The 18,943-nt window shown below is 46.3% G+C and overlaps 1 protein-coding gene across 7 annotated transcripts in view; it reads left to right on the top strand.

Moving 5' to 3' along the window:
- STRBP (spermatid perinuclear RNA binding protein) overlaps nucleotides 1–18,943 on the top strand; it is a 159,226-nt gene that overhangs the window by 50,768 nt on the left and 89,515 nt on the right. For 5 of the 7 annotated variants that reach the window (XM_081847582.1, XM_081847581.1, XM_081847580.1 and 2 more), the window contains exon 2: nucleotides 7,136–7,356. In XM_081847582.1, the coding sequence (XP_081703708.1) occupies nucleotides 7,175–7,356 (182 nt within the window). In that variant the 5' untranslated portion in view covers nucleotides 7,136–7,174. Of the gene's footprint in view, nucleotides 1–4,762; nucleotides 4,951–7,135; nucleotides 7,357–18,943 lie in introns of all 7 variants that reach the window. The other 2 variants (XM_081847585.1, XM_081847586.1) reach the window with 1 other exon arrangement.

Genomic DNA, 18,943 nt, shown 5'->3' with positions numbered 1-18,943 from the left:
CGTTGGAAATGAGGCCCCCCAGGGCCATCTAGTCCAACCCTCTGTAATGGAAGGAATCATAGCTTAAGGACCCCTGACAGGTGGCCATCTGAGCTCTGCTTAAAACCCCGCAGTGAAGGAGACTCCACCACTTTCCGAGATAGTTGATTCCATTATCAGACAGCTCATTCTCCTTAAGCCTACACCAATGGTTGAAGGCTGACTAGTGGTCATTATTCGTTAGGGAGAAATGAGCCTTGATTCCAGGTCCATCTGTTACACTAAATCCGGGGTGTGAAACCTCAGGCCGGGGCCAAATACGTCCCTACAATCCTCTCTGTCTGGCCCCTGAGACTCTGCATTCCCATTCAGCATCACTCACTCTCCCTAGGCCACACACCAGCCCTACTTAATGTCCCCCTTGAGTGTTTGGCCTGGCTTCACTGTGACCTTGAACCTCTGGTTATGCCCCTTGGTTGTCTGGATGGAGGGTAGAGAGGTGGTGCAGAAACTAGCCCGCTGTACAAAGGTAACATTTACATCCGTTGCTCTGCCTGTTACTGGCCTGTGGCACCCAGAAGGTTTCCTAGATAGGATGTGCTTCTTCCTAAACCATGGTTTCTTGGCTTGGCATCACTGCTGTTTTGGCTGCACTGTAATTATGCAATGAAACCACAAATGTTTTTGTATGGATGGCAGTAGCCAGTTTTATTAAACTCTATTGGGTGGGTGTGTGGGTGTGTGATGTGATAGCAAAGTTAGGGCTATGAGCTTAGTTGCTCTTCCTCACCCCTGTTTCTAGTGCCAGGTCAGAAAATCACAGAATAGTACAATAATAGAATTGTAGAATTGGGAGGGGCCTTGGGCTCTGGGAGTTGGCTCCTGGGACAAGGGTCATTTAGTCCAGCCTCCTGCAATGCAGGAATGCAGGTGCTGACCTTTAAAGCCCTAAACGGCCTCAGTCCAGTATGCCTGAAGGAGCGTCTCCACCCCCATCGTTCTGCCCGGACGCTGAGGTCCAGCTCCGAGGGCCTTCTGGTGGCTCCCTCGCTGCGAGAAGCCAAGTTACAGGGAACCAGGCAGAAGGCCTTCTCGGTAGTGGCACCCGCCCTGTGGAACGCCCTCCCTTCAGATGTGAAGGAAATAAGCAGTTATCTTATATTTAAAAGACATCTGAAGGCAGCCCTGTTTAGGGAAGTTTTTAATATTTAATGCTGTCTTGCTTTAAACACTCGATTAGGAGCCGCCCAGAGTGGCTGGGGAAACTCGGCCAGATGGGTGGGGTATAAATAATAAATTATTATTATTATTATCATCATCATCATCATCATCATCATCATCATCATCATTATTTTGCCCAACATGGGGCTCAAACTCACAACCCTGAGATTAAGTCCCAGGGATGTCAAAACTTAACTTATTTGCCATTGCATGTTATGAAAGTTAACATAAGGAGAGCCAAAATCCCATCTGGTCCAACATCCTGTTACTATGTTGGCCAGTCGGATTCACGTGGGACCTTAAGTTTCATTTGGATGGCTCCACAAGGTTATACACACAGGTCCTGCTATCCTGGTGCTCATTTATACGAAAATTCACTTATCCAAACACGAGGAATTAGTAACCTCACTATACACACCACAGATCCAGATATCCAGGCAGCTGGAGCTGCGTGTAGTACTGCAAACAGATAAGCAGCCTTAAACAATCCTTACTTTTTGTGTTTTGCTGGTCTGTGGCACCCGTTTTGTTAGAAACCATAGTGGGAAGGAGGGAAGGAGATCGGATAAATAAGAGAGCACTTATTCCTTCCTTGTTTGCCTTTTGCAAGGTTTCAGAGGGTTTCCCCGGTTTTATTCAATCATTTTGGGGTGGTCAGAAACATATTAGAAATTTTCCCATAAGAATCAATGGGAATTGTTGACTTGTTATGCAATTGCTTGCCTAACACACAGTTTCCTGACACTGTGATTGGATGGAGGGACCTGCATATCGTTTTAATGGGGAGAAAAATGTCTCTTTCAACACCATGCACAATCTTAGACACCTCTTACATTATACCCCTTCTTGCTCCCGCCCCCCCCATAACTAACCCTCCCCACCAAAAAAGGTTACTGCCTTTCCTCAGAGGGAAGTTGCTCCAGCTCTGGATCTTTGCTAAATAACTATCCTTTCTGAAGTGAGGAGGCCAGAGCTGTGCACAGTGTTCCATGCGCAGCCGCACCATAGATTTGAATAGCGGTGCTGTGATATTGGCGGTTTTATTTTCGATCCCTTTCCTAATGATTCCCAGTATGGAATTCTCCCTTTTTGCAGCTGCCTGCACGCTGCGCTGACCTGAATATGAAATAATTATCCTTTGGGTTGCTGTCTGTCAAACAGTCTCTCTTGCCGTGTCCCCCAACCCTTTATTTGAGGTAATAAACTTCTGCTTGGCAACAACAAGGGGATGGTGTGTGTTTGGGGGGGGGGTGATTTGAAAGCAGGCAAAGGCACTCTTTGGCGGTTGGACCACGACTGGGAATAATCAAACCATTGTACCCACCAAGAGAGAGACAGAGAGTGTCAGGGCATGCCAAGGCAGGGCATAGAGGATCCCAGCAATTAAATGGGGTGTGGGGAGGTGGTGGCCAATGACATATTTAGACAGAGCGAAACAGAATTGACAAACAAGCAAAGATAATTGCAACTTGCAAACCTCTCGGACAAAATCCAGCAGTTCTGCAGAAAAACATATATTTGCAGACTTCCCAGCTGTAAATTCAGCAATGGGGCAGGAGGGGCAGGGGGAGAGGGAAGAGAAGGCAAATGTGAGGACCAAGTAGGGCAGCTGAGAAAGGTTAGAAATCTCTGGAAATCACAGCTTTTACAGATAAAACAGGCATCAGGTTATAAGGATGCAAACGAAATTTGAGAATCTGTGCACTGGGCTTTCCCTTTGCCATCCTTCTCAGGGTCATTCCTTCGGCAGGTAAAAGCCCTTCCAAGAGAAAGGCCAGGTATATGATGCAAATATGTACATGAACACCTGTCATGGATGCTTTAGTTGATATTTCTGCATTGCAGGTGGTTAGACTAGATAGCTCTTCCAACTCTACAGTTCTTTGATTCAGCGTATATGCTTGTATGGAGAGAGAGAGAATCTGGCTCCGGCAGGGATTTATTTCTTTTTAAAAGTTTCATTTATATCGCCACCTTTTCTCCAGAGAGCTAATAGTGATGTATGTACTTCCTCCCCCCCCACCCCTCCTTTTTATCCTCACAACCACCTTGTGAGGTAGGGTAAACTGAGAAGTGGTGTCTGGGCCCCTAGGGTTTCATGACTGAATGGTGATATGAACCTGCGTCTCCAGGTCCTCGTAGAGAGCTCTAACCACTAAGCCACACTGGATCTCATGAGGATACTCTGGTGGCATATAATAGGTAAGAATAAAATTAAGCAGGCCACAAAAAGTGCTCCACTAAAACAAATTTCTAAATAAAACGTTGAATTTATTTGAAAATAACATTTAAACTGCACTAAGTGCACTTTATTGATTCTTCCCCTGCTCCTTCCCGATAAAATATTTCAGTTCAGCTGTTTTTTTTCCTGTTGGTGGTGGTGGTGGGGAATTCAGATATTTATGCAGTGCATGACATTAATATAAAATACTTTGTTGTTGCTAGTTTTGTTTACTGAGCAGAAGTCAAACAAACATGCCAGATCTGATCTCCCATTGATTTTAGGCCAGCAGAAATTTCCGCAGAAGATTTCTCATGCTCGGAATGTGTTTTCCTGAATAACCACTGAAGCTTAGAGGGTAGGCAGTGCTGTAAATTCTCTGGGCTGGCTAGTGTTGGCGAAGGAGGTGCATAGTGGCTTGTGTCTTCCGTGGGGGCTTCTGTTTTTCACAAAAACAGCATAGCTTCTGCTCCCTCCTAAACCTCCCCCACCCCATATTTCAGGTTTGTTTCCAGTGGACTGTGAAAGTATGGGACGTTGCATTGCTTGAAAATTAGACGTTCAGGTTAAGAGTTCTTAGAGGCCAGACTAAAAAAGACACATGGTATGATTTTGTGATGTAAGGCTATAATGCAGGAACATGCACAGTCTCCACCTCCAGCCTCTAAGTGGATTTGGATGTTACGGATAGGTAGCCGTGTTGGTCTGCCATAGTCAAAACAAAACAAATTCCTTCCAGTAGCACCTTAAAGACCAACTAAGTCAGTTCTTGGTATGAGCTTTCGTGTGCTCATACCAAGAAGTGTATCTGAAGAAGTGTGCATGCACACGAAAGCTCATACCAAGAACTGACTTAGTTGGTCTTTAAGGTGCTACTGGAAGGAATTTGTTTTGGATTTGGATGGTTTGAGTTCTGTCGGTTTCCATACGCCCTTCATAGCATTTCCAGTTCCCTAGACCCCAAAATGGAAAAATGGAACAGAAAGTTCAAAAATTGATTCAGATGCTTGCCGGATATATTTACCAGAGTAGATCACTCATGTAAGATGTTTATTATGCACATGCCCAGAAAGTCAACTTCAAGTTTTATTTCTTACAGTTAACTTTTGTTTTCTTTTTTTATACAGTTGGTATTAAACTGTTTCTTACTTTCCTGTATGCTGAAAATCAATTTTTTAAAAGTTACTTGAAAACACAGTGTGGCTTCTGTTCCCCCCATGAGCCTCCCCCCGCCCCCCATATTCTCACATTCCGGATTTGTTCCCAATCTCTCACCACTTTCAACTTCAGCTTTCTGTTTCTGAAACACGCCCCTCCTCCTTCTCTGTGCTTTTTTTGCAGGTGTGCTGCAGAGTCTGACTTCTGGAGCATTGCACCTGCGTCACCTCCTGAGCCGTCAAGCGACTGAGAGGCTTATGAGGAGGTTCTGGCAGGCGAAACAGTGCCTAGCGAAGACACCCCGGAGGAGGGAGAAGGAGAAAGAGGAAGGGGAAGGGTACCAGAGCTGAAGCTTACTGTAGCCAGCCATGGTAGGTCCCCATGGCTGCAGGTGCTGGGGCAATGAGCAGGCAGGAAGGAGGCCATGGGAAGACTTCCTCCCTCTCTCCCTCTCCCTTCCTGGCCTGCTAGCAGACTTGCCAAAACAGCTTCCGGGGAAGAAGGAGGAGATGCTGCTGAGTTAAAAGGGAGGTGGTCTGGCACCACTCTCAAGCAGAGCAAAATGGTCTTTGATTTATGGCTGGGGCATCATCAAAACCCAGGGAGCACGGAGGCTGCAGTCTATGAATTATTGAGTGAAGGCATGGGGGGGGGGGGAGAGAGAACGCTCAAGAATAATGTGACTCTTTTTTTTGCTGGAAGTGGCACCAGCTATCTTGCTTGAGAGAGTGGCTCAGGCAACCTTGAACTCTGCTGGGTTGTATAACCAAATGCTGATCCTCTCAGCTCAGTCCAGCCCTTTCCCTGCCCTTCCACAAGGTGAAACCCCTGCTGTGGGCTTGGAACGTGGGCTTTCAAACTCACCTGCCCAGTCACAGGGATTCCAGGGATACTGCTTTTGGTCCCCACTCCTCCTTACCCCTTTTTGGTTGTAGAGTGCCGAGAGAGAGGATAAAGACAGCTGTGCCTTCCTGCACTTGAACTATTGCCATGTTCAGCCCTTTCTTTAAAATCTATTTTGGACCAATGGCTGCCGGGCAGGAGGGGGGTGCAGGGCTGGTGGCACACTCACAATTAATGAATTCCTGCTGGCCAACTGATGGGAGAGCATCCCAAGCCTATTGATTTCTTCTGTGGTCCTCCAAATGTTATTGCTAAGAGACAGAGTGGAAGGAAGGAAGGGAAAAGAACATGTTTCAGGTGCCAGTTCAGAAGCAAATGGGAGACAGAGATTTATTGCCTGCCAGTGCATCTGAGTCAGAAGCAGCCTGGGAATCCATGAGCCATAGGGCAATGGAGTGGAGGTTTTCATTGCTCTGGTGCCCTTCTGCTTCCCCTCTTCTCCTGTGGGTGGCGGAGGCAGGAGAGGGAGGGTAGCTGAGTGCCAGGAGGGGCACTGCTGAGAGGGGTCGCTTCCTCTTCCGCCTCCTCCAAATCTTGTGGGGATGAAGACAGATGAAGACTGAACAATTCTGGACTTGCCTTTGCTTAAGGATATAAAGTCCTCCAGGATTGGGTCAGAGGCCTATCTCAGGCTTTCCTAACCTGGTTCCTCCCAGATATGGTTGGATTGATGCAACCACATCCCATTACCTTTAACTATTGCCCATTCCAGCTGGAGCTGGTGGGAGCTGGGACTCCAACCAACAAAATCTGGAGGGCACTAGGTTGCGAAAGACTGGCCTGCGCAGTCCAGCATCCTGTTTCCAAGAGTGGTCAGCCAAATCCCCCCTGGAAACATCAAACAGGACAAGGAGACAGTTGCATTCTCCTGCTGCCGTTCCCCAGTATATGGCATTTAGACTGTCTCTGGACATTTGGTGACCATAACCAATTGCTGCTGGTAGACCACCAGCACCTCCTCTTCCTCCTCCAGTGCATTATTAAACTATGGAACTCACTCCCATGGGAGGCAGTGATGGCCACCTACTTGGATGGCTTTAAAAGAGAAGTGGACAAATCCATGGAGGAAGTGAGGGCTGTCAATGTTTGCTTGTCATTTACCTCCACAGTTGGAGGCATAATCAGATCAGTGGTCAGACTTGGGATAAGGTAGCTCCCTACTGCTAGTTCTTAGGGAACATAAGAGGAGGCCCACTCTTTCAAGCCAATGGCCCATCTAGACCAGCATCCTGTTCCCACAGTGACTACTCAGGTGACCCTGTGGGGAACCCACAAGCAGGACCCAAGCACAAGAGCACTCTCCCTTCCTGCATCTTCTTCCAGTTACTGGTGTTCAGAAGCATTGCTGTTCCTGGCTGTAGAGGCCTAGCATAGCCAACATGGCCAGTAGACATTGGCTTTGGGATTCCATTTGTTTGTTTCATTTGGTTTTAAAGCAAACTTCACAGGTTTGGACAGGTGTTGTGCCTCCTTCTGATAGGTTTGTCTGCTGCCAGAAGTGTGATGCCCTAAAATGGCCAGCAGGTTTGATTCAGCCATCCCTTTTGCAAATAATACCCTCATCCTCTCATTTCATAAAAGAAGAGCTGCTGACAACTTCTTCTGCCTCCTCCCACCTTCTTTCTCCCTGTTATTTCCTAACCCTCTCAACAGAGATCCATCCGATCGTTTGCAAACGATGACCGGCACGTGATGATGAAGCACTCAACCATTTACCCGTCTCCAGAAGAACTCGAAGCTGTCCAGAACATGGTTTCCACAGTGGAGTGCGCCCTCAAGCAGGTCTCCGATTGGATGGATGAAATGAGCAGGTCCAGCCGGGCCGAGGGCAGCACGGACAGCAAGGAGGAGCCTTCAGATGTGGGCAGCGGCAAGTGAGTGGGTTAAAATGCACTCCCTAAAAGGGCTAAAGTTTATTGCAGCCTCATTCTTTAATCTGCTTTATATTCAGAAAATAACTCAAGTGGCGTAAATAAAAATATGAAAACATGCAATAAGATATAATCATGTGTGTGTGTGTGTGTATGTATATGTATATGTATTATGTCATATCTAATGTATAATAGGTGATATAATATGTTATTACAGTTGGATCCCTCTTTCTGAATGCTCACTTTGTGAAAATTCACTTATCTGAACATGAGGAATTGGTACTCAAAGCTCATTATACACACTGCAGATTCAGATATCCAAACAGAGAACATTTTTTCCTTTCTTGCTTGCTTTTTGCTGGTTAGTTGAGGACCTGTACTGATCTGTACTTTAGTAAGGTTTCAGGGAGTTTTTCTGGGTTTTTCCAGTTGGTTTTTTTGGCTTTCGGGGGGTCAAAATGTGGGTCAACATGATGGGGAGAGTTTAAAGCTCTTGAGAGGTCCTTAACTATTAGAGCTGTAAAGTGTGTCCATTGAGTTGAATCCAAAACTGCTGGTACTCCAAATCTAGGAATTATTTCAAGTAGTTTCTTGACTGCTTCCTGAGCTGTACAGTTGCGGCATGGGAATGCCTAAACCCATCCAGTGAGCTGGTCCACAAACACCAATATATGTTTGTATCTGTTACTGGGTGGTAATTCTGCAAAGTCCACTGACAGTCTTTCCATTGGTACTGGGCCCATGGGCGACTTCCTATTGGTGCCGGGGGGGGGGGGTTGTCGGTCTCTTTCCTGCCATGTGCGATTGCTGGCAAACATCATAGCCATAGACTATAGAGTTTGCCTCCATGAACAGCCCTCAAGCCACTATAGTCCTTGCCATCAGGTGAGCCTCAACTTCCATTTGGGCTTTGGAATGTAATTCTTTCAGTAAAAGTCTGAGAAGGGGTGTAGTCACCAATAAACGACCATCTTGAAAAACCCACCAACCAGCCAACAATTCATCACCTTCATCCCTGTTTGTGAATATGCTGGTGGTTCTCTGGGAATAGGATATTGTGTGATAGTGGGCAAGCGAGCTGCCATCTTCGAGGCTGCATCAGCCTTCTTAGAATCATAGAATCATAGAGTTGGAAGAGATCACAAGGGCCATCGAGTCCAACCCCCTGCCAAGCAGGAAACACCATCAGAGCACTCCTGACATATGGTTGTCAAGCCTCTGCTTAAAGACCTCCAAAGAAGGAGACTCCACCACACTCCTTGGCAGCAAATTCCACTGTCAAACAGCTCTTACTGTCAGGAAGTTCTTCCTAATGTTTAGGTGGAATCTTCTTATTCCCTTCTGTATTGGCACATTTCCCATGTGCTAATAGGAGCATTACTGCTATTTTTGCTGGCAAGAGCAGTGCCTCTAATAGAGCAATGATCTGCTCACCATGGGCTCCATGCTGCCCTGAGGCAGTTAGTAAACCCCGCTCTTTCTATAAAAGTCAGTGGGCATGTACCACGTTATAAGCATATGTGCTATCTGTGTAAATGTCAGCCGGCTTTCGCTCTGCCAATTGAAGGGCCTTAGTGAGAGCTATTAGTTCTGCCATTTGGGCTGAGTATTGTGAGGAAATTCTTTCCTGGTGTAGAACCTCTTCCAGTGTGACCACTGCAAAGCCTGAACGTCTTTTGCCACCCAACATGTAACTGGACCCATCAACAAACATCTCCATTTCAATATTTTCCAATGGAAAATCCTATAAATTGGGATGTATCACTATCTTTTCATTCAAAACCTGTACACAATCATGGGCTTCCAAGCTTCTGGTAGCTGGAAGGAGGGAGGCTGGGTTCAGTGTATTTACCCACCTAAATGTTACATTTGGGTTGGTGAGCAAGGCAAACTCATAGCTTGACTGCTGCCCTGGGTGTAACAGTTTCCCCTCATCAGTTCCTAAGATCTGAGGGACTCCATGTGGGACTCTATCTCACTGCCCAAAATTATCTTGTTAGCCTCTTCTACTAATAGCTGCCACCACTCTCAAAAATGCCAGCCAGACTTTTGCTACCAGGTCCAGATTCTTTGAATAATATCCCACCATTTGGCATGTCCAAAGTCCGTTTCGGGAGCCTAATCTGGCCTGCCAGTCAGTTGAATTTGGTCCCTGTGGCAGTTTATTTCCTGGGAAATCCAAAAAATCCAAAAAAACCCCCCAACAACTTAAATCCTGATAAAAGCTCAACAACTTTGGTCGGCCCTTTTGGTCGGCCCCCACAGCCCTTCACTTTATTAAATCTGGCCCTCTTTGAAAAAAGTTTGGACAGCACTGGTCTAAATGGTTTATAGGTGTTTGGAAGTGCCAGCACAGAGGGGACACAAGAGCCTGCTTCAAAGCAAGAATAACATTTATTATTTCTTTCGCTCCATTTGTTCCTCTTGATATCTGCGTCACACCTACCAACCTCCTTCTACATTCTCATTTCTTTTTTTAAAAAAACAATAATTATTTTTATTAATTTTCCAAATTATTACAAAGCAAATCAAATTACTCTAATTTAATACAATTTCTTAAAATCGGGCTTCCCACTCCCGTTGCATCATATGTCCAATATATCCCCCCATAGCTTCTTCATTTCTTATTTAGTATCTCTCTCTCTCTTTAATCCATCAGGGCTTTGTATGCCTGGCCCAGTAGTGTGTTGGCAAAGGTGTTGCATGCTAGCAGAAGTGTGCTGTACTGCATTTTGCACCAGTTGCAGCTTCCAGGCCTCCCACACAGCATGCAATGCAACAATCCAGTCTTGAGGTTACTCCTAAGTATGAAACTTGTCTCTAGGGTAGAAGTTGGGAACCTGTGGCCCTCCAGTCCCAGCCAGCATGGCCTGTGGTGAGAGACCTTGTTGCTGTAGTTGTGCAGCATCTGGGTTTCCCCATTGTACTCATCCCTGCTCCACGGCTTGATTCAAGGATTTTTGAGAATTGATTCCTTTCCCATTTCTACACTGTACTTACCCTGTTTTCCCTATTACACCAGAGTAGTCAATGGTGCCAGAAGTGGTCCAGCAATATCAGGAGGGCACGATGAGGCTGCCTTAGTGAACTGTGAGTTCTGAAGACCAAGTTGGTACTCATAAAGTTTTGAGCCTCCAGTTGTTGTTAGACCGTGACTCCCACCATTACTTACCATTGGCCGTGGTAGCAGGAGCTAATGGAAGTTGGAGTCCAGCAACATCTGGAGAACCCAAAGCTTTGTAATGATCAGGGGACCAGCAGCTCTGTAGGAAACAGCTCCCTCTCTACTCCTGAGGTCTTCCAAGCCAGGATTTTGATTGAGCCAAAGGAAGAAGATTTGAAGTTTGCTGTTGGCCTTCTCCCAGGATTGCCTAGAAATGAGCGGCTGGTGGGACAAGAGGACTCATTGCCTGGTCTTAATCTAGCTGCCCACTGGGGTGGTAAGGAGAGGTCATTGCCTGAGGACATCCCTTTCCCCGACTTACGAAGGAATGAGGCATCCATCTGCCTTGCCTCTTGCAATGAGACTCCTGCAGCTGCCAACTTAGGAGTGTGCTGGGGTTAAATAAGGCAAGGCACTAATGCTGAAAGGGGGCTGAGTTTGGAAGGATCACTCTGTATCGTTTGCAGTTCAGCTGCTGGAGCTCCCTACTAGCAGAAAGAATTAACAAGTGCAGTTAAGCCCCCGTAACTGCTGAGGCATGTGGATTTGCTCCATGCCAGGTTAGCAGCCGTGGGTGAGCTTAAGAACCATGTCTCATTTAGCTGGGAGGGTTAGCCTCTGCTACGACAAGGGAGTTGTGAATCCATTGTGATGACAGATTGTGTGTAAAACATATGTTGCCGTGTGTCTGTGTCTGTTTCTTATAGCTGTGCCAGGTTCTGATTCTCTAGCCCTGTCCTGGCTGTTTGGAAAACAGCTGGAGCAACTGCTTGTGTTTTCACGTGCCTCTGCTTTTCAGAAAGTAAACAGACTTGGGACTTGAAGGCTGGAGTGAACATTGAGCGTAGAAAGCCGTGCATGTGTGCGTGTGCACAAATGGAAGAGTGAGAGAAGAAGAGATAGGCGGGTAATCACTTGAAGCAAATTATCTATACTTAAAAGAGAAGATTGATTTGGTAACGGCTGCCTAAGAGGTCTCAGAACACCGTTTCACTGCTCTGCGTCTCTGGCCTGCTCAACTTGTAATTAATGATGCTTATGTTAAACAGTCAAAAGCTGTGTGTTTGTGTATTAATATTTTAAAATGCATTTCCTCCTCGCCAGCCCAAAGCGTTTGCATGGTGTTTGATTAGTGTAAGCGGGTGCCTGGGCACTATCTGCTGAGCTGAGTCTGCAAATCAATGTTTTGTGGTTGCACTGCTGCACCAGGTCTCTCTCTCTCTCTCTCTCTCTCTCTCTCTCTCTCTCTCTCTCTCTCAGTGTGTGTGTGTGTGTGTGTGAGAGAGAGAGAGAGAGAGAGAGAGCGCGCGCGCGCATATTAATCTACAACATCTGACTATTTCCCTTAATGCTTCCCAAACTTTTGATGCCTGGGGGGAATCTTTTGAGGTCAGATTCAGAGGCACATTTGCACTCAAATGCTGCATGTCTTTCCCCAACAATAATAAATTTTAAGATCCTTTCAAAGCAAAATACTGTACAATAAGAAACATTTTCAGAACAATGGGGAGGCATCCTCCTTTCACTTGTGGGATATCCCAGCGATATCCCAGGTAATAACTGCCATTTCTCTGTCTGGTCCAGGCTGTCGGGGCTTTGGAAGGGAACTGTGCTTTCCAGGCCGGTGTGATTTCCTCCCTGCCCATCCCAGGAGAGTGGGCTGCCTCTTGGAATTGTGTTGGACCCTTTTTGCTGCCCATGTATTGGCGGACTGTGGGGAGGGGAGGGGAATTGATGCCATATGGGGCCTCCTGTATCCAACACGGCATCTTGACTTCTGTAGAGCGTCCATTTAGTCCCCGTTGTGGCATAAAAATATTTCCTACAGTAATGGTTTTTAGTTAAAATCACTCCTTCGTGTTTGATTCTGCAAGTATACTTCACACAATGTGCGACCATTACTGTATGAAGAAGAACCTTGTTGAATCAGGCAAAAGGCTCAGCTGTTCCTTAGGGGATCCACTGGGAAGGCCAAAAAGCAGGTCTCATCAATATATGGTACTCTGGGAGGAAGGCTTTCTCTGAAAAGGGAGGGGTCATAGCTCAGGGGTGGAGCTCATGGTTTTGCATACAAAAGAACCCAAGTTGAATCCCTGGTGTCTCCAGGTAGGGTTTTCAAGACCCCTCTTGCAGGCATTGGAGAGCTGCTGCCCAGTTAGTGTAGACAGTACTGGGCAAGATGGATCAATGGTCTGAATGGTTCCAGCATTGCAGGGAATTGAACTAGCTGACTCTTGGGTCCCTTCCAGCTCTGCAGTTCCATGAATGTGCTCCAGTCCTAATTTCCATGACTAATGTGGCACAAGAAGAATCAGACCAGCATCCTATGCAGCCCAGCAATCATCTTCTCACTGGACGATAACTGGGATGCTTCTGGGAAGTCCACAAGAGGGGCAGGAGGGCAGCAGCTCCTAATACAGGCATGCCGTTTTTCTGTCATGGCTAACCACCATGGATAGATCTCTCTTCTTTCATGATTTTGTCTAATTCCCCCTTTCAGTAGAATCCATGGTTATCCCTGTGTCTTGTGACCTTGCTGTTAATAAAAGTGTAGTAGATGTCAGGGCCTTTTAGGAGCACCTCCACTTCATGGACCCACTTACCTAACCTCCTCCCTCCTCTCCCTGCACCAGCTCAACGAAGCCTTGGTGGGCAAGTGGATCTTGTGGCCTGAACCATAAGCAGCTTGTCAACATCCTTGGGCCACACCTAGCCCTACACTAAACCATCACTTTGCCCAACCTCTGCTCATGCCATTTCCCTCTTCTTTCTTCTGTGCAGTCAGAGGGAGGAATTTGAGAAACCTATACTTTAACTGTGGGTTGATGTTAACCACAGTTAGTTACAAACCAGCTATGGTTACCAAAACTGGCTTCGTTAACTGCAGTTCAGAGTTCATATAACACAGCAAAGTGTGGTCAGTCGAATGTGGTAGCAAAAGCTTCCCATCTCCTCTTGGCTGTGCAGGGAGGGCAGGAGACTTGGAGCCAGAGGCCAGCCGTTGCTCCTTTCTGCTTGTTCACATCATACTAATCCATAGTTGATGTGCGAACTAGACCTTCACTTCCTTTTCTCTCCTTCGTGCTAACTTCTTGCCTTAGGTCAAACAACAACGTGATATACTTTCCCCCTGCACAAGTAGAGAGTTGACATTGCATAAGGATAAGACAGATCTCTGCATACTGTGCATGAAATTAAGCAGCAAGTTGCTTTGAATGGCTATGCCTTGTTAGCAAAGGCAAGAGAGCAGGTGAAAGTCTCATTCCTAGAAGCTGGAGGCTGATCGCTGTGGCAGCAACGGTGGCAGGGCTCTTGTGATCCATTTCTGAGCCACTGCCCTTCCTTCATTCCTTCCTCCTGCCTGGCTGCAGTTCATCATCAGCATCTCTTACTTGAGCTGCATTAGCAGCATGCATTTTCTTTCCTATTTTTGACCGTGAATAAATGAGGCACTGATTGCCCTTTTAACAAAACATTTCTGGTGTAAGCTCTAGGCTTGCGAGTAGTGCTGTTTGAGACACTCCAGCAGCCTGGTGGCTCTTTTCTTCCTGGTTTTCGTGCCAGATTTTTCATGAGCCCACTCTAAATTTAGGGCACAGTGTGTTTTGTGTGTGTGTGTGTGTGTGTGTGTGTGCGCGCGCGCGCGCGTGCGCACACAAACGTTCATGTCCAGATGTTCCCACAAAGAGCTGATTGCCTGCAGAACAGCATGCTGGAGAACGGCATCAAGGGCAGGGGTTTCACCTGTTGGGGGCACCAAAAAGAAAAAGGGAAGATCAAATCTCATTCCTTTCTGCGCACCTTTATGATGAAAAGCTTGCTCAGTGGGTGAGGGTTCTGTTCTGCTGAGTTTTGCTGAAAAGACACAGAATGTTCATGTCATAGCTTCTGCAGAGCAGAAAATCTGATGTGATTGGAAGAAGCCTTTGAACAGCAAAACCAGGACAGAGCAAGTTCTTGTCTGGTTAAAAAGCCAGTAAGACGACAGATCGTGCCTGCTGGCTGTGTGACTGTCCCCATCAGGAGACAACAGATGCTTTTCCTCCTACTTGGCCCAAATCTTTGAGAGAAGAGGTCAGTTTTGGAGTTTCTGAGCAGAGCTGTGTGTAAATGCATGTGCTCTCTCTTTCTCTCTCTCCTTTTTCAGCTTCTTCCCCTTTTAAAATGTGACGTAAGAACAAAAAGAGTCTGCTGGATCAGCCCAGTGGCCCATCTAGTCCCCATCTAGTCCCCATCCTCACTGCGGCCAACCAGCTTAACTAGGTGCTGCACGAAGAAGAAAAGGGTGGGCCAGTCTTCAGTTGAATGGCCAAGAAATGAGCACCGCTGTCGTCTCTCTAGTGCTTACAACATTCCTGCTCAGGGTCCCTTAAAGGAGGGGTCTTCTTCACCAGATGTTGTGTGTCTTCTACTTGCACCCCCACTTCTGCCACCATCACTTGCAGGTCTGGGTATCTTATGAGCACCCTATATGTTTTTTGTGACACACTACCAGGCATACAGTCTACGGCCATACTACCCTGAACACGCCTGATCTCGTCAGATCTCAGAAGCTAAAACAGGGTCAGGTCTGGTTAGTATTTGGATGGGAGACCGCCTGGGAATACTGGGTGCTGTAGGCTTAGGGATGTGGGTGGCGCTGTGGGTTAAACCACAGAGCCTAGGACTTGCCAATCAGAAGATCGGCGGTTCGAATCCCTGCGACGGGGTGAGCTCCCATTATTTGGTCCCAGCTCCTGCCAACCTAGCAGTTCGAAAGCACGTCCAAGTGCAAGTAGATCAATAGGTACCGCTCTGGTGGGAAGGTAAAGGGCGTTTCCGTGCACTGCTCTGGTTCTCCAGAAGCGGCTTAGTCATGCTGGCCACATGACCCGGAAGCTGTACGCTGGCTCCCTTGGCCAATAAAGCGAGATGAGCGCCGCAACCCCAGAGTCGGTCACCACTGGACCTAACAGTCAGGGGTACCTTTACCTTTACCAGGCATACAAAGCACACATACCATTATTTCATGGTTTAGTTTGAGAGGGTAGACTCTGTGCTTAAAGAGAATTCCTGCAACACAGCAGCCTAAGAAGAAAACTATCATGAGTAGATATCCCAGAAACATATTTGCATACATTTTAATTGTTTTTTAAATAATTCTGCTTCTCTTGGTTAGGTTGCGGGGGGGGGGGAGAGTACCTAATTGCCAACTCATTGTGGAGCTGCTGTTAACATAGAATTATAGAACCGTAGAGCTGGAAGTGACCCAAAGGGTCATCTAGTCCAGCCCCCTGCAAAGTAGGAACCACAACTAAAGAATCCCCCACAGATGGCCACCCAACCTTTGTTTTAAAACCCCAAAGAAGAAGAGCCCACCACCTTCTGAGGCCATCCATTCCACAATCGAACAGCTCTCACTGTCAGAAAGTTCTTCCTAATGTTTAGTGGGTATTCACTTCCTTGTAATTTGAATCCACTAGTTTGGATCCCACCCTCTGGAGCAGCAGAAAACAAGCTTGCTCCCTCTTCTGTGTGACATCCCTTGAGGTATTTGAAGAGGGCTATCATATCACCTCTCAGTCTTATCTTCTTTAGGCTAAACTTACCCAACTCCCTCAACCGTTCCTCCTAAGGTTTGGTTAAAGTTTCTTACAATGTTCATTCAGAATCTTCCATCCTGTAACTTAAGCCTAGTATACAAGTGAAACTTGAAAAATTAGAATATTGTGGAAAAGTTCATTGATTTCAGTAATTCAACTTAAAAGGTGAAACTAATATATGAGATAGAATCATGACATGCCAAGCGAGATATGTGAAGCCGTTATTTGTTATACAGGTGAAACTCAAAAAATTAGAATATTGTGGAAAAGTTCCTTGATTTCAGTAATTCAACTTAAAAGGTGAAACTAATATATGAGATAGACTCATGACATGCCAAGCGAGATATGTGAAGCCTTGATTTGTTACAGTTGTGATGATCATGGCGTACAGCTGATGAAAACTCCAGATTAACCATCTGAGAAAATTAGAATATTCAATGAAATCAGCGAAACAAGGATTGCAAATGGAGCAAGATTGGACCTCTGAGAAATAGAAGCACATCTCTCTTTGCATGTCATGAGTCGATCTCATATATTAGTTTCATCTTTTAAGTTGAATTCCTGAAATAAATGAACTTTTCCACGATATTCTAATTTTTCAAGTTTCCCCTGTATCTACTCTTGCTTCTTGCAGCAGCGGGAGCAGCAGCAGCAGCAGCAGAGAACAAGTCTTTAGCCTCTTCTATTAGAAATCCTAGCTTGGCTTCATCTTTTGAGAGCCAGCAGCTTGGCTTGGTGGCTAGAATGTTGGACTAGGGCTGGGAAGACCTAGGTGCAAAGCCCCATTTAGCCACAAAGCTCTCACTGGGGTGACTGAGCTGCTTGCGTCTCTCTCCGTCTAATCTACCTCAGTCCTCTGTGGGTTGTTGTGAATATGAAATGCATCTCACTCTGAGCTCCTTGAAGGAAAGGTAGGATATTAATGGAAGAACAGGTGATGATAAGCAATTTCCTGAAGCTGACAAGCCTGGCATTGTCCACACTTTTTCTCCAGGTCGTCTTAGGCCTGGAAAATTGCTGAATTTGGCCCCCACTGGTTAATTCTACAGGGAGCCCTGGCATCAGTAACGTTTGGCTATGATGTGTGACACTCCAGCCCTTTTAAACTGTTCACAGCCTAGAGGCTATTATAGTCTGTTTAACCTTTAGCAAGCAGCTTGCTTCCAATGTCTTTTTGGGATGGACGAAAGCAACCCTCTCCTACAGTTGCCTCCAAGGGAGAGGGACTTGATTCCCATGGCTTTGTATGAAAGGACTGCTGTCTGGACAGCTTAGCCATCATGGAGAGACAGCCTCCAGGAACCTCCAAAGAAAGAATCCAAATGGGTTTCGTCAAGCAACCGTGTACAGGGTCAATGTATCTGGACAACTGAGAACTGAATACATGGTGCAGTGATGGAAAATGGTTCAGTCTGTCGAAGCCACAGATGATGTCTAAGCAACTCGTGCTGACAAAGACTGTTTGTAGGCTGTGCCCCAAGTCCACACTGTCCTGGGACTAAGCCCCATGGAGCGCAGTGGGGATGGCTTGCCAATAAAAATTCATAGGGTTGTACTGATTGCAATAGAAATCAGCCTGATTAGCCACATTTCTTGCTGCATTTGTTAGGGATGTAACACTTAAGAACATAAGGGCCTGTTGGATCAGGCCCACAGCCCATCTAACCCAACATCCAGTTCTCACAGTGGCCAACAGGATGCCCATTGTGGGAGACCAACAAGCAGGATTTGAGCACAAGGTCACACACACACACACACACACACACACACACACACTTCTTTGTTTTTGTTTCCAGCAACTGTTACTCAGACGCCCTGCTGCCTCTAGCTGTGGAGTCAGAGCCCAGTCATTGAGAGCCTCTCCTCCTCCATGAACTTGTCTCTTAACGCCTTCCCAGTTGGCAGCCATCTCTTCCTCCTGTGGGAGAGAGTTCCATAGTTTAACAGTGTGAAGAAGGACTTCCTTCCCTCTGTCCTGAATCTTCCAACATAATGAGCTGGGGATCTTGTCTTCATCTGGATGTCACTGGACTCCCAGCAACGCCAATGGTCAGGGATGCTGGTGGCAGTTGCAGGTTGCCAGCTCCCACAAGGCCACAGGTTCCTCATCCCTCAGTCAGTTGAATCAATTTAAAAATAACTTTCTTTCAACTAAATATGGCCCTGATACAGCAACAGTTTCATTTATTTTTAAGAGTATTTTAATACTTACAAAGACTGCAAATAGGGAAGGGGTAGCAGGCTAGTGGCAGCGGACATGCTTGGCTTGCAGAAGGTCACAGGTCCAATCTTGGCACCTCTAGGTGGACTCCTCTTCCTGAAACCCTGGGTAGCTGTCATTGCCACTTCCTGGGGGCCAGATCCAGCCCAGTCGCCTTCTAAATCCGGCCTGCGGATGGTTCGGGAATCAGTGTGTTTTTACATGAGTAGAATGTGTCCTTTTATTTATAATGCATCTCTGGGTTACTTGTGGGGCATAGGAATTCGTTCATTATTATTTTTCCAAAATACAGTCCAGCCTGTCTGAGGGACAGTGGGCCAGCCCCCTGCTGAAAAAGTTTGCTGGCCCCTGATTTAGAATCATGAAGGATCTTGTTTATTTTAAGGGGAAGCTCAGGAATAGCAAATGTGTTATGGCATAAAGTTTTATGGACTCAAGCTTACTTCATCAGATGCATTAAGTTTACAACCCAGTGGGTAGGATTTTGAACAGTGATGTCAAAAGGAAAGGAAATGCCAAAAAGTACAGATCCTAATAATCATCTTATGTGATGGTTAACAACAAACAAAGGAGTAATTGACAAGACAGGCATTTGGGAACTGGCAAGTTAGTTAACACATGTAA

This window comes from Podarcis erhardii (genome assembly GCF_964252035.2).
Source record: "Podarcis erhardii genome assembly, chromosome: Z".
In the NCBI taxonomy this organism is placed as follows: Eukaryota; Metazoa; Chordata; class Lepidosauria; order Squamata; family Lacertidae; genus Podarcis; species Podarcis erhardii.
The sequence above is the reverse complement of the archived record's forward strand: the minus strand, read 5'-3'. Positions and strand labels throughout refer to the sequence as shown.